The sequence below is a fragment of the Oryza glaberrima genome, chromosome 7, assembly GCF_000147395.1.
Source record: "Oryza glaberrima chromosome 7, OglaRS2, whole genome shotgun sequence".
NCBI lineage: Eukaryota > Viridiplantae > Streptophyta > Magnoliopsida > Poales > Poaceae > Oryza > Oryza glaberrima.
Window position 1 is genome coordinate 23,229,949 of NC_068332.1, and position 16,143 is coordinate 23,246,091.

General features: G+C 43.0%; 3 protein-coding genes across 4 annotated transcripts; 2 read left to right on the forward strand and 1 right to left on the reverse strand.

Moving 5' to 3' along the window:
• The first annotated feature begins 841 nt into the window (after positions 1-841).
• Positions 842-4,306, forward strand: LOC127778642 (uncharacterized). The gene is made up of 3 exons (XM_052305262.1): positions 842-987; positions 1,655-2,052; positions 3,567-4,306. Exons 2-3 carry the CDS (start codon positions 1,678-1,680, stop codon positions 3,900-3,902), a joined length of 711 nt encoding a protein of 236 aa, XP_052161222.1. The 5' UTR covers positions 842-987; positions 1,655-1,677; the 3' UTR covers positions 3,903-4,306.
• A 559-nt stretch (positions 4,307-4,865) lies between these two features.
• LOC127778685 (uncharacterized) lies at positions 4,866-12,636 on the reverse strand. Of its 2 annotated transcripts, none has more exons than XM_052305306.1 (2): positions 12,169-12,632; positions 4,866-5,370 (listed from the first exon to the last, which is right to left on the reverse strand). In XM_052305306.1, exons 1-2 carry the CDS (start codon positions 12,468-12,470, stop codon positions 5,163-5,165), a joined length of 510 nt encoding a protein of 169 aa, XP_052161266.1. In that variant the 5' UTR covers positions 12,471-12,632; the 3' UTR covers positions 4,866-5,162. The 2 variants fall into 2 exon arrangements, with proteins under 2 accessions (XP_052161266.1, XP_052161267.1); XM_052305307.1 differs by having other exon boundaries at positions 5,233-5,450; positions 12,169-12,636.
• Positions 12,637-14,932: 2,296 nt separating this feature from the next.
• LOC127780453 (uncharacterized) lies at positions 14,933-15,770 on the forward strand. The gene has a single exon (XM_052307359.1). The coding sequence runs from the start codon at positions 15,007-15,009 to the stop codon at positions 15,499-15,501; it is 495 nt and encodes a 164-aa protein (XP_052163319.1). The 5' UTR covers positions 14,933-15,006; the 3' UTR covers positions 15,502-15,770.
• Positions 15,771-16,143: the final 373 nt, after the last annotated feature.

The following is a 16,143-nucleotide window of genomic DNA, read 5'->3' on the forward strand; positions in this document are numbered from 1 at the left end:
TCCAGTTTCAATATACATTCTTCTATTTGACACTTGTCCAGGGATGTGCATCCATCCTTTTCCACGGTGCAATATAATAGTATGAGCTGCATCTGATTAAGCCCAAGGATTATTAAAATGAATTATCTGTTCTTCAATTTTTTTTAAAAAAATGTATTTTAAAAACAATAAATTTTCTTTTACTAGTATATTATATGAACCGCTTGTCTTTAAAAAAAAACCCACTTGTCTTAAGCTACTTTCTCCATTTCACAATGTAAACCATTCTAGCATTTCCCACATTTATTTTATGGGTAATGAATCTAGATAGATATATATGTATAGATTCATTAACATCAATATGGATGTGGGAAATGCTAGAATGACTTACATTGTGAAACGGAGGGAGTATTTGTTAATTTTATTTATTAAAATATTTAATTCATTTTTATAATCAAGTAAATAATCTGTGACAACAATCTACCCAATAAATCGAAATCAAATAGGGCCTAAGCCAACAACTGACGTACGAAGAAATTGTCAGTGATGTTTTCGGATGAACTCAAGTATATCCTCCTTTTCAAACCGTCAAATCTATCCTCTTATGATAATCTTTATGTCCATATTCATTGTATTACTAGTTGGCTTTTTTGGACGGAAGGAGTACAGTTAAAGGAAAAAGAGAGAGAGAAAGGAAAGAAAAGGCCGAAAACAAAGGAAGACCAACCAGCCCAAACCAACCGAGAGATGGGCTCGGCCCAACCAATGCTTCCAGGCCCAAAACAGCGGACCACTACTGCCTTGGTCCAAAATAACGGAATCCGAGGAGACGTAGGGGCCACGTGTACATATCCTCTACCCCCACCTCGCTCTCCTCCTTTCTCCTTCGTATTTTCCTCCTAGTTCGTCTTCACTTCCCGCCCGAGCGAGCAAGCAGGCAGCAATGGTGGCGTTACCGTGACCTTCCGGCCGCGAGCGCCACCGGAGGAAGCTTCCACGACCGCAAAGGTGAGCCGACCTCTCCGCCTCGGTCCCTCGGATCGAGTAAGTCTCTCTCCGTCGAGTTTTGAAATTTTGAATCTCTTCCGCGACTTCTCGAATAGTATTATAACGATTTTTTTTGAGAGGGTGGGGATTTTTTTTCGGTGCCTGTCTAATCAAAGCTTGATTCACTGGATGTTTCTGTATGGGATTGTTGCTTTTTTTTTTCTTTGTTAGATTTATGATCCCTTTTGTGTGGGAGAGGTTCGAACGTGTCCGGAATTTTATCGTTTCTGAAGTTTTTTTTTTGTTTTTTAGATCCTGATCTGTTGTTCGAGGTTCTGGATTTTAAGAATAGTATATGGGTGCTTTCTTTGTGGTATCCTGATGTGATGACGCATTCCGCTGACGATTTGTGCCGTTTTTTTAATTTTTTTTATTCGATTCCCCAATCGAAGAAATCCACACAAACCAATATTATTTGGGCTCGCGTATTAATCGCGAGCTAGTAACCGCCTGATTGGCCGCATGCGCCATCGAGAGAAAAATGGGGATTATTTTTTCAAGTTTTTTTTAACACTAGTGCCCCTAATTTTCGGCTTGATATTTGAAATTTCCCCGTCCGAAATTTTCTCTTCCTTAAATTTCGCCGTCTCGAGGATTTAACACTAGAGACCCTAATTTTGCTGCTCAGGCGAAGAATTGGGGGGCGTCGTGATGGACCTCGATTTCGTCGCCGCCTCGCCGGCCGGAAGCAGGTGGATGGCTGAGTCGGCGGCGCGGCGGCGGCAGCAGCGCCGCTTCTCGTCGCCGTCGCTGAGGGCCTACCTCACGCCGGCCTTCGACGCCGTCGCCGCCGGCGCGGACGGCGTCTCCCCGTACTCCGCCTCCGCGTCGTCGTCGGGCGGGATGGACCTCGGGCTCGACGACTCCCTCCTCCGCTACCGCCGCGCCTGCTTCTCCTCCGCGGCCACCACCGACCGGGACCACCGCCTCCTCGTCTACTCGCCGCAGTCCGCGCCGGTGTACCCGGCGCCGCCGGCCGGCGACGTGGTGGTTGCTGGAGGTAGCCGGTATGACTCCAAGCGACAGGTACGCACTGTATTTGCTCTCGAGATCCAGTTTCACTTGCATTTCGGGTCAATCGGATAAAAATATGACGATCTGATTTGGTTGAAAAAAAATCATGACTGATCACTGATGTACTCTAGTATCTTGGTTAATGCCATGATTTGGCATTGCAGTAACTTGATTCCATGATTCGGATATTTCATTCCTTCTATCTTAAAAGGGAGGAAAAGAGAAAAAAACCTGGTGCAGAACTCTGGATTATTAGAAACTTAGGATAGAAGTGCATATGCTTCTGCAGGCAATTCATGCTTCATTACAGATGTAGTACGATTTTAAGTCTAACTGTGAAGTAGTGATTGATGAGATAGAAAACAGGAAACAGATTACTATAGTACATCAGGTCAACTAATTTTAGTACTGTTCTACATAAATGTTGTATGGTACATGCAGGCCACACCCTTAATGGCATTTGTGTCTCCAATACATCTTTTGCATCAGATTAATTAACATGTAAACTGTTTATGTTTAATTATGGCGTTGATAGATTAATTAAAGTAGATGTTGTTGTTTTCATTATTCTGTATGATGGGATTTGATTATGTATTTAAGAAGGCGATAACCAGTTAGCATACATAACATTCATTCTAGGTGGTGCATCCCTTTGTGAGATGTGTGTTTGTAATGTCCTGTTAACATTTTCAGTCATTTCAGATATATAGTGTACTGCTAGAATTTTTAGAAAAAGAGTGCGAGAATTCTGTTTGTGCTTCAGTAACCCTCTGTTTCAGTAGTGATAAATAGTGCATAACTGTCATGCTACCTTTTGTAATCTTTCTTGCTATCCAGATAGGGATCGGAATCAGACAGTCATGATTTATCCTATAGACGTGTGTTGTCTAATCTTCTTGAAGTGGATAAACAATTTTCAATCCAGTTTTCTGTTAGCTTGTGCACTTGCATGTCTTGTTCATCACTATAGACGTGTTGTCTAATCTTCTTGAAGTGAAGGAACAATTTTCAATCCAGTTTTCTTTTAGCTTCCTTGTGCACTTGCATACTTGCTCACCACTAGTTGTCCTTGTTGCTGACCAGAGAACATTACAATTATACAAATAAAACTACTACTACAGTTTTCGACAGATATGTGTAATGACGACTTGCCAGTTTTTAAATCTAGCCCTGCTGTTAAGCTTCACCGTGGGATTTTTCCTTCTCATTTTTCTTAACGGATGCCTTTTGTTTTACGAGCTTAGAAACAATTTCTTTTTCAGTGTAATTGATAAGTCGGGATTTATTATACAGGACACATTATCTCCAGTAATTTATACTATGCTATTCTTTTCATCATCCATTACCTGATTTGTTCTATGAAATGGTTGGCATGTTTCTTCAGCTTCATTGTTCAATTAAATCTATCGGTAGCACTCTATATGGTTTACTCACATCATTGTTTCAGTGCACTTGTATTGCTGACACCATTCTTTTGCACGCTGTTGACAATAAATGGCTTTTTACCATGTTTCCCTTCTGAATAGGCGGGCGGGCAGACAGGTGCTCCAGGTTATCAGGACTTCAACGACATCAGTTCTCTCTTCTCCCCATGGCAGCCAAGTGCCGATCATCCTACTGCCACAGCTCGAGGCATCCCCAACAAGCCAGCTGCTGACATTCGATCACGGGAAGATACTGTCATCCAAGCAGCCAGGGCAGAGCTTTCAACACCAAAACCTGAAGCAACAACACCTTCAGCTCAGCCAGCATCTGCGCAGGCAGAACCAATTGAGGAGGATGAAGAGTTGATAATTCAAACTCTTTATGGTCAAAGCAATGGACGCAGGCTGCCCATTTTCAGAAGCATCTGCCCGGAATGAGTGGTGGCCATTCCCAAGATCTCATCATCTCAACATTATCAAATTTGTTCTGTATATTCTCCTGTGTCTCACCTGTATGCATACTTACTAGTAGTAGTAAGCAGTAATTACTCCCAGAAGAGTTTTTCTAGTTTCCTAGGAGAGAATCTCTCTCTCTCTACATATTTAGGTGAGGAAATTAGGAAATTATGCTGTAGTTAAGCCGCATCTGAACCATTTGCTTGCCGCTGGTTAGCCTGGTTTGAAGTTAAAACCTTTGCTATGCATTGGAAGACAACTGTACTGGTATGTACTGCAATACCTGTTCCTCTGCTTTAGAAATGCTCCTATAGTACAATACGTCATAATTATATTGTACTATATTATCCTTCAAAAAATAGTATAATACGTCATTTCTGTCACTTTTTTGGGTACATACACGCCATAATTAGGGTCCGTTTAGTTACCCAAATTTTTTTTTAAAAACATCACATCGAATCTTTGGACACATGCATGAAGCATTAAATATAGATAAAAAGAAAAACTAATTGTACAGTTATGGGAGAAATCACGAGAGGAATCTTTTAAGCCTAATTAGTCCGTGATTAGCCATAAGTGCTACTCAAAAGATTCGTCTCGCGATTTCCAGGTGAGTTCTGAAATTAGTTTTTTCATTCGTGTCCAAAAACCCCTTCCGACATCCGGTCAAACGTTCGATGTAACACTCAAAAATTTCCTTTTCCCCAACTAAACACACCCTTATATTGTTAGTCGGTTGATTAGCACCCATCACCATTCAAGACTAAACAATGCGTTTGTTCCTGTATGGCTATGTTTAGATCCAAATTGTTGATTAGCACCCATCACCATTCAAGACTAAACAATGCGTTTGTTCCTGTATGGCTATGTTTAGATCCAAAATTTGGATCCAAACTTCAGTTCTTTTTCATCACATCAATCTATCATACACATAACTTTTCAGTCACATCATCTCTAATTTTAACCAAAATCCAAACTTTGGATCCAACTAAACACAGCCTATACTAATTTTTATTATGCTTGCTTTTGCAGATTGTAAACCAAAGGACTGAAGCCGAATACTCCCAATCCACCTTCCAACTTCCAAGCATCATCATCCATCACAAGACGCTAAACACATCTCGTACTGTAATTCACAAGGGTACAGAAAACGAAATGGTAGAGCACACACATGCACATTTTCAACACGTCACACTTACAGTACACCGTCTCCTTTTGACAGTACAGAACACAGGGTCACACTCACAGGTCTCCGTCTAGGCGCCCCCCCGCCGGCGACGACGTCGACGGCGGCGGCGACAACTTCCTCTTGAGCTTCACCGTGGTCTTCCCCAGCGTCTCCTCCGCCGCCGTCGCCGCCGACTCCGCGGCGTGCTCCACCGCCACCTTGCCCATCTCCAGGGCCTCCTTCGCCGCCGCCTTCACCGCCGCCGGGCTGCGCAGATCGTACCTTGGCACACACGCGCCGCCGTGAGAAAACACACCTCCACCGCCGCGCCGTTCCTCGAACAGCACCACGCCACTTTCTCACTGGCCCAAAAAAACACACAAGCAACACAACATGTATATACATGTACTAGTTGCAAAATATATACATAATCCCTTCGTTTTTTTATCACGTTTAAACCAATTTATCTTATTTAAAAATTTTGTGTAAGTACGTTTAAAATATTTTAATAATAAAACAATTACAATAAAATAATTAATAATTACATAAACTTTTTATATGACGAATGATTAAACATGTTTTAAGAAATAAAAACCAATAATGCTATTTATTATTACTTCCTCCGTTTTATAATTTTTATATTATAAGATTTTTTTTAGTATTGCTCACATTCATATATATATATATATATATATATATATATATATATATATATATATATATATATATATATATATTAATGAATCTAGATATATGTATGTATAAATGTATATGTATGGAAAAAGTACGAATTACCCCCCCCGAACTTTTGTGGTCGTCCGAATTACCCCCTGAACCACAAAACCGGATATTTTTCACCTCCAACTATGCATACCGGACGAAATACCCCCTCCAATCCAATCCGCGGTGGTTTTGATCTACGTGGCGTACACGTGGCAGTCCAGTCAGCATTCTATTTAAAAAAATTTGTGGGACCCGCATGTCATACGCCTCCTCCACTCTTCCCCTCTCTCTCTTCCTCTCTCTCACTCTGTCTCAGCGGCAGGTAGGGGACGGTGACGCGGGGGCCACGAGGGCGGTGGGGCGGCGGGCGGCGGCCTCGGCGCAGAGCTGCGGCGCCGCCGTGCTGGTCACTCACGACCCAGTGCTCCGGCCCCGCGCCAAGATGGAGCTCGGCTGCCTCGTGCGCGCCAACATTGCCGCCAACAACGACGCCCACGCCTGCGCTGCAGCGGGAGGACGACGACGGTAGCGGCGGACGGTGAGGCAGGGGCGGCGGCTGAGGGCGGCGGCGTCGGCGTGGAGCTGCGCGTTGGCGAGGCGGACGAGGCCCACGCGGCCGCGGGCGGCGTGCCCGCGCGCCGCGAGCGCGCGGTTGCAGCGCTGGAGCTCGTCGGCGTCGGCGTCGGCCTCCCTCTCCGATGGTTGCGCGCGTGCGGAGCTCGTCGGCGTCGGCGTCGGCCTCCCTCTTCGGCGGCTGGGTCGTCATCGCAAGGTCGTCATCTCACACACACACACACACACACACACACTCTCTCTCTCTCTCTCTCTCTCTCTCTCTCTTCTCCCATCGGTGGAGGAGGTGGGGCAGGGCGGCGCAGAGGCAGGGGGGACACGGAGCGTCGGCGTGCTGGTCTCGTCTCGTGTCGCCGCCCTCCCCCGCACGCCGCCTGCCCACCACCCGCCCCTGTGCACCGCCTCCACCTTGCTCGCGCCGCCGCCTCCGCCTCGCTCACGCCGCCGCCTCCTTATCTCACGCCGCCGCCCACCGCGCACCTCCGCACGCCGCATCCGCCTCGTCTCGCGTCGCCGCCTCGCTTGTGCCGTAGCCCACCGCCCTGCCCCGCGCGCCGCAGCCCACCGCCCGCCTCCGCGCGCCGCTACCTCCTCATCTCTTGCCGCTGCTCACCGCCCCGCCCCCGCGCACCGCAACCACCTCGCTCGCCGTGAGACGGTGATAGAGAGAGAGGAAGAGTGACAGAGAGAAGTGAGAGTGAGAGAGAGTAGTGTATGACATGCGGGTCCCACAATTTTTTTTAAGAGTAAAGTCCATCACCGGTCCCTAAACTTATACCGATGTGTCATCCCGGTCCCTAAACTCGCAAATCGACCGTTCAGATCCTCAAACTTGTTCGACTGTGTCATCCCGGTCCCTAAACTTGCGGATCACTCGTTTAGGTCCTCCAACTTGTTCAGTTGTATCACCCCGGTCCTAAACAGGACGGTTTAAAAACTTTATATCAAAAAGTAATTCATAACTTTTTCATGTGAACTCTAATGAAGACAAACTTTATATCAAAATGGTAGCCCTCGACGCGACCTACAACTTTGTAGTTGATAAGTTTTTGAATTAAAACTGTTTAGGGTCCCAAAATATTGTTGCATGTTTATAGATTTTGAAATTTTAATTTTAAAATTACATTTTGGGACAAAAAATGACTTAAAATAAAAAAAAAATTCAACTACAAAGTTGTAGATCGCGTCGAGAGCTACAAGTTTGATATAAAGTTTGTCTTCATTAGAGTTCACATGAAAAAGTTATGAATTATTTTTAAATATAAAGTCTTTAGACCGTCCTATTTGACCCAGATGATATTCAAATCCAAGTTTAGAGACCGGGGTGACACAACTGAACAAGTTGGAGGACCTAAACGAGTGATCTGTAAGTTTAGGGACCGGGATGTCACAATTGAACAAGTTTGAGGACCTGAACGGTCGATTTGCGAGTTTAGGGACCGGTGATGGACTTTACTCTTTTTTTAAATAGAATGCTGACTGGACTGCCACGTGTACGCCACGTAGACCAAAACCACCGCGGATTGGATTGAGGGGGGTATTTCGTCCGGTATGCATAGTTGGGGGTGAAGAATATCCGGTTTTGTGGTTCAGGGGGTAATTCGGACGACCGTGAAGGTTCGGGGGGTAATTCGTACTTTTTCATATATATATATATATACACAACACACACACTAGCAAAAATGCCCGTGCGTTGCAACGGGTGAAAAAATTCCAATGATAATATACGCTTTCCATGTATAATGTTTGTATCGATCGTTGTTGGCTAAGACATATCATAAATAAAATTGGAACATTTTCAATGTAATGTTCTAACCTCGACGATGGCAACCTCCCAATGATCTTTCAATCTCATTCTTGCAACTAATAATAGGATCAATCAAATTCTACACTATCTCACACGGTCAAGTCTAGACAAAATAAAGTCACCATGACTCTTCTCATAATAACAATTAAAAATTTATTTATTATTTTTTTATATGATACGCTACCAAGAATATTAGCTATACTTATCAAAGTAGTCTGATAATTGCATACAGAATTATAAAGAGTCTCCAATACAGGAGCAACATAAGCTATGTAGGAGATGGAAAAAATCAAGGATCCTATCCGACCCAAGCCTTAGATCAATTTGATCTTGTTCTGATAAAACCAAGCCCAAGCCCAAGCATCCGCACGGAAGAACATTCACATAACGCTTTGGAAAAACCAAACCAATGTGGTAGACGATGGACGATACGAACCTTTCTCATGGAATAGGATGTTTTTTTTCTCTAAAGTTGGACAATTTTTTTTTTGCATTGCATAGTGCGAACCATATTTTTTTTATAATCTTAGATATTTTCTCACGTTGGGTTGGATAAACACCGACAATTTTTTATAATAAACGGATGCTAGCTCCCGGAAGCAGTATTTTTTTTTATAATAAACGGTGTTTTTTCTCGGAAAGAGTCGGATAATTTTTTTCAGTTCGATTTTTCTCGCGTGGATTCAGCCGTTTTTTCCGATTCGCTTTTTTATAAACAACATTTTTTTGGACGGTTTTATTTCAGAGGTTTTTTATTTCGCATTGAGTCGAACTTTTTCAAACCGTTTTTTTATAAAAATATGTTTTTTTCTCGTGTTGTGTCGGGTGGTACGTTATTTTCTCGTGTTGAGTTAGGTGGTTTCTTGAACCGGATTTTTTATAAACGATGTTTTTCTCGTTTTTTATTTTTTTACTGGAGTCAGACTATTTCTCTTTCTTTACGGGAGTCAGATTTTTTTTTACGGACGGAATTTTTTTCCCTTTTTTATCAGAGTCGGGCGTGGGAGGGGGTTTTTTTTTTGAGTCGGACATTTTTTTTTTGACGGACGAGACTTTTTTTTTTTATCTATCTAGTACGACAGTAGTTGTTTTTCTTGGCTTTGATTTTGAGTCGGACTTAAAGATTCTGGCATGCGTGCATGCGCCGTGGAAGAAGGAGCAATGGGATTAATTCCGCATGCCATTTAATTAGGGGTGTATTAGTAGTATCTTTATGGATAACTTATGAGTACCTGGTTTCTTTTAAGGAAAAAAAAAATCGCCCGTGAAAGCGTGGACCCTACTGAGGCTAGAGAGCGGCGCCCGTCTCGATCCTTCCGCCCGCCCTTATCTCTTCTTTTTTCCAAGCGTCATTTTTCCTCTCGGTCTTCTCTACTCTCGGTCTTCTCTCCTCGCTCGCCTGTATCTCCTCTCCACCGCTGCGCATCTCCACAGCCGCAACGCCCTCCCTCTCCGCCGCTCCCCCTCCCCCTCCCCCCACCGGCGGCACCCCTCCCTCTCCGCCCCCTTCCTCCTTAGCCACGGCCCAAGGCGGCGAGCAGCGCCCTCGCTCGGCGGCAGCGCCCTCCTTCTGCAGGCGACGCCCTCCCCCCAGCCGGCGGCGCCCTCTCCTCGGCGACATCATTGTCTTCTCCGGCACAGTGGAGGCAACCCCTTCCGTTAGTGCCTCGTCGACAACATCCTCCTTGCAGCGCACGGTGGGGCGCTCGCCAAGCCGCCACGACCTCGGGGCAGCGGGTGCTTGCCTCTGCTGTGAGCAGTGGCGCCGTTTTTTTTTTGTTTTCTGGGATGATTTTGATTCAGTGTTGTTGAATTTGTGAATTTGTGATTCTCTTGTTTCTTTGTGTAATTCTTGGATCGGATCGGATTTGATCTCTTGTTCAATAATCTGTATTGCCCGTACAGGACGGGTGCGAGCTGGTCGGAGTGAGATGCAATCTCGCATACTGATACGGATGAAAAAATTCCTAGGAAAATAAAAAAAATGGATTGAAGCGGACTTTCCTCCTTTTGTTTTATTTTTTTCGTCTTTTTGGTTATTATTACGGACGATATTTTTTGGAATCCGACAGATCTTTTTTTTTTCCACCCGATTGAATCGGATCGATTTTTTTATGTTTTGTTACCGCGTACAAAATCGGATCGACCTTTTTTTTTCGCCCCTCATTTTTTTTTCACACGGACGACGGAAACATCTCATACTTTTTAAAGTAGTACTAGCAAAATGCCAATGCGTTACCATAGGTGAAGAAAAAAAGTAATTAGTGTGTGGGAGCATAAAGCCACCGGGTTAATTGAGGTCTATATAGTCAAATCGTATCTTTCCCATGCAAATACGCTAACATGATATAATTATTTGCCGCTCTTAATCCACTGACATGGATACTAAATTTTGAAACCACGAAAAATATTTTTTTTGTCATGTATTATTTATGAATCAATTGCAATACATGATTGTTTTTTTACTCGGTATTGATAAACTTTTTTTTTCATATTGGAAAGAGTAGCCATAGTACAAGATATATTATTCGCTAGCTATCAGATCAACCTCACTGCACTCCAATTGCATAATCACTCACTCAAAAAATCAGAAAGAAATGGTACAATCAATGGAAAGAAAAAAAAAGTGGTGTATCACATAATAACTTTCACTCTAAACAATAGAATAAATCATACAATGAATGAAAAAAAAAATGATGTGATTAGATGTCCTACGGCGAATGAGAAATTGATGAGGGAAAAAAAATTCAGATGTAAACACGATTCATTTTGTTGGTGATTACATGTTTTTTAAAAAGAAAGACACATGTGAATGTTTTTTATTTTTTAAAAATAATTTATTTTGTCAGTAAATAGTTCATTTTGGGGTGATTACATGTTTTTAAGTTATAAAATTGCTTTTTTCTAATTTGATACTGGTAGGTATGAGTCCAAAGTTTATTCCTGCTTGATTGCTACATTATCATGCAGTATTGTGCTGGGCTGTAGCTCCTCTGCTCTGTGGGTTCGCTGGTGGGCTGCGACCGTTTTTTTCTGGGCCGGCCTGCTGTTGCTTTGGATGGGCTGCAATATTTCTCCACTAATCCACAAGTCCGGGCTGCTTTGGATGGGCTTTCTCTTTTTTTTTCTCTTTTATTTACGGCTTAAGAGATCGCTGTCAGCTTCCGAATCGTGATTAGCGACTAAATATCATGTGAGCCCACGCTTAATGACGTACGAAAATATTTACAGAAGCCTTACTTATTTATTTTTTAAGTAGGTATAGATAGTAGATAGAAGTGTGTGTGTGTATATATATATATATATATATATATATATATATATATATATATATATATATGTATATATATAGAGGACACTCATATGGGGCACATTAACAAGTAGTTAATGTTAATATTAAGTAATTGAAAAAGTTTCATACTCATTTGAATTGGGTATATACTCAATTTCAACCATGGTGCCTGGGTACTATGGTATCTAATGCACAAAATCACTCAAAATTTTCAAAATTTTTAAATTGTGAGTATATACCTAGTTATAATAATTCGATTCATACCTATACTTATCAACAAAACAACTCAAATTTAACTTTATTTCACAATCCATGATTACATACCTAACTAACTAATTATATGTATGGATGCTATATACCTAGAATCAAAATCTAACAAAAACAAGTTCAAATTCAATTCAAACTTGCTTTGAACTAGTTAGTAAAGTGGTTAATGTTAATACCTAAGTAATTGAAAAAGATTCATACTCATTTGAATTGGGTATATACTCAATTTTAACAATGGTGCCCGGGCACTATGGAGTACCAAACAAATTTAATATATATATATATATATATATATATATATATATATATATATATATATATATATATATATATATATATATATATAAAACGGAGGTAGTAAAAGAGGTAGTATGTGCATCAGGATTGATATGGCAGTGGATGATGAGAAGTGACTTACCGCGGCTCCGGCGGCCGGAGTTTCAGGCAGGCCAGCTTCGCCCAGGCGCGGACGGCGTCGAGCCAGCTCTCGTGTCCGGCGAGCCCGATGGCCAGCTCCACCGGCTCGCGGCGGGGGCCGCCGTCGCCGTGACGGCCGATCCGCGTCGCTGCCGGCGTCGGCGGCGACAGCAAGAACACGACGGCCGACGCGGCGACGAGGAGGAGCACGAGCGCCACGACGGTGTTGGCCGTGCCGCTCGCCGGCGCCGGCGCCGCCTCCGCCGTTCTCCCGCCATTATTGTTCCTGCTTGATCCGCCCATGGCTGCACTACTCGATCGATCGGTGATGGAGATCGAGAGGAGAAGAGGAGAACTAGAGCATGGATTGGCTGCGAGTTTTCTTCGCGGCGGTTGTACACGTCGGGCGACACGTGTGGGTCTCCCGGAGGAACGGTCGCCGGAGCAGGGAGCGAGGCAGCCGGCGACGACGCCACGTGCCAGGCCACGTAGGCAGCAGCTGCCTGATTAAAATTTATAAAAACATACCACGAGTCACAACGTGCGTGCACACGTCTAATTAAATCAGACTCTTTAATTAATTAATCAGCAAATTAATAATCGAATATAATAAGCATGGTAACTTTACGCGTGGCAGTTCGATCGACATGTTTAGTGTCGTAACAAATTTTTGAATAATTAATTTATGTGCCTTTGATTATGCGTCCAAGTGTAATATGGACGATGAGTTGATTGCACGCAAACTGACGATGTAACGCGCGAATGATGGTATGGTATACCTCTTCCAGCTGAAGTTAACAGATTCCAAAATCCAAATGGACAACACGTAGCTAGAGACTGGTTCTGTCTGAAGTAAATATGGTTCGACTTCGACATTTCGTTCGATTTTGCACCAAACATGCATGTTGAAAATTACCGTTAACTAGTTACCCTAATTATATATATAACCTCTCGTTCTGTCGTCCACCAAACATTTTGGAATTTGAGCGGGTCTCCTTTTGGCCTAATTACCTCATTCCGAGGAGCCTATTTTCCGGCTAACAACCACTTTCTGATGTTAATTTGCTCGTGTACTAATCCTTAAGCTAATCAAGTTATGGGGAGCAGTAGATTACAAGAAGAATACTTCCTAAATTATTGGACACCCTTTTTAAGAAAAAATTAAACTCGATAGATTTAACTAATAATCATATTATATATCTATACTAAGTACTGTATATATTATATCACTAAATTTATTTTGAACTACTTTCATATGATGTTAATTTTATATTTATCAGGATCATAGAATAAAATAAAATATTGATCCAAATATATTACTAAAGACCATGTATAAAAAATATGTCTTATAATTTACTCCCTCCATCCCACAATATAAGAGATTTTAAGTTTTTGCTTGCAACGTTTGAACACTCGTCTTATTTAAATTTTTTTTTGCAAATATAGAAAACGAAAAGTTGTGCTTAAAGTACTGTAGATAATAAAGTAAGTCACAAATAAAATAAATAATAATTTCAAGATTTTTTGAATAAGACGAGTGTTCAATCGTTGTAAGAAAAACTCAAAATCACTTATATTATGGGACGGAGGAAGCAGGAGATAGGGAGTACTAGATCAGTGCGGTGATTAGTGGTTGTCTAACCGAGCCATTGCTACTTCAGTATTCTTGCACATGGCGCCAACATCTAATGAACACACACAACCTACGTGTCCGGTTGATGGCACCAAGGCCACTGTAGCATTTCATGAACAGTACCAGTTTGTTGCAAACACCTGTTCTAAACAATGAAATCTCTTTAAAGATCGAGAACTTATTTTGCAAATGACGCATGAATTGAGCCGATACCTGTAAATTAGCTTTGAATGATTTGTTTTGTTTCAAAGTAGGGTTAGGTGGAAATACTTTTTTGTTAGCGAAGCATGTTTGAAATGCACGATTTTTTTACAAAGTGCTTTATACTAGTAGTTTTTATTCGTGTTGAAAAATGCAGAAAAATCAGGGAAAAGAAGCACTACAAGCGTGGCGTTGGAATCATATTTGTATAACTTCACCCACTGAAATTTAGATCTTACGACACAAAATTACACTCACATGGATGCACTCATGTTAGAAATACATCACAAACCTTGAAGCATATATAATAGTTGATACCTTCGGTTCCAACACGAATCTTAGAGAGTTGAAAATCTAAAAGTTTTGTAGAAAAAATGTCGAAAGTTTTGTACTACATTCATCTCAAAATATTATTACCTATGTCAGATTCGTAGAATCAAAGATACATCATTATCCGGTACTAAATAGTACTTCCTCTGTCCCAAATTATAAGGCCTATATTTTTTTACACGGTTTTTAATAACATACTTTAATCGATATTTTATTCTATTTTATGATACAAATAAATATGAAATTAGCATCACATGAAAGTGGTTCAAAAATATGAATCTAATGATATAACATGCATAATACTAAGTATAGATATACTTAGTAAGATTATTAGTCAAAACTATTGAGTTTATTTTTTCTTAAAAAAGGGACGTCATGTAATTTGGAACGGAGGGAGGTAGTAATAAATTCAAAAAAACAAAAGAACAAAAAGCACACTACAATCAAGGCCAAGGTAAGGGAAAAAGAAACCAAAAATCACATGATCCAATATGGAACGAGGGAGGAAACCGAGCTGCCCCGTAAGCCGACCGTTAGTTCCAAACCCACTGCATAAAAAAGCTCCCCACCCCAAGAAAAAGAAAAGAAGCACACACCCGCCCACACAAACACCACCACCACCACAAAGCAATCGCTTCGCTCCTCCCGCAAGCCACGAAACCCGCCGAATCGGCGATGCCCCACCACCACCGCCGCCGCCACGGCCACGCCGCCGCGGCCGAGGAGGCCGAGGAGGAGGCCCCGTCGCCGCGTCCGTCCTCCGCCGGCTGCTACACCTTCCTCCGCTCCGCGTCCCGCCGCGGCGGCGGAGGGTACCGGCGCCTCGACTCCTCCGCCTCCGCCTCCGCCTCCGCGGCGGAGGATGTGATTAGGGTGGAGGTGGGGACGACGAAAGGGGAGAGAAGCGTGTTCCACGTGGACCCGGCCGTGCTGGAGGCCGGGCCGGTGCGGCGCCTCCTCGCGGCGGCCGGGCGGCGGACCCGCGGCGGCGCGGTGGCGGTCGCCGTGGACGCGATGCTGTTCGAGCACCTGCTGTGGCTGCAGGCGGCCGGAAGCAAGGGGATGCTGGGCTACGACGACGACGAATCAGCCGCCGCCGACCTGTCGGAGATCGTCGAGTTCTACTCGCAGGATGACGACGTCGACGACTCCGGCCACCGCGGGTTCTAGCGCCAACTCGATCTCTCTCCCTCTCTAAAATCTCATCATTTAGCTATGTACATAGGATCATAATCCCTCCCAAAATAGAAATAAGGTGGTGTTCTTCTACACATAAATTAATTACTTCACTTCTATCATCTATGAGTTTACTATTGAGTTACAAATTTGCATCTGGGATTAAATCACAAATTCCAAATCTGGTTGTATGTGTTAAAGTTCTTATCAATATAGTAAATAATCAAAATACTGCAGCCTACTATGGTTGATTAATGAGAAGATGAGATGCAAATGCTATAATATTTTGCTTAATCATCATTTCGGTGTAGTGTTCTCTTGATTTTTTTTTGCCGACAAAGAATTTGCCGGTAGAAATAGAAGAACACCTGGGCTCATCTAAGCTTCGCAGGTGAGCTGATGCTTTCTGCGATGACTCGCTGTTACTTACCACTCGTATAGAGTCGTAGTAGTAATTAATTTATCTTAATAAATTGAGACGACGCGGGTCGACGTGCCAACTGCCGACGCGTGACGTGGCATCCAATGATGGCACAAATCACTCGCGGGGATCACATCGCCGCCGGTGTGATGTCCCCTTCGTCCGTTCGTCGCCCGCCGCCGCCTCCGCTTCTCCGGCGACGTCGCCGTCAGTCC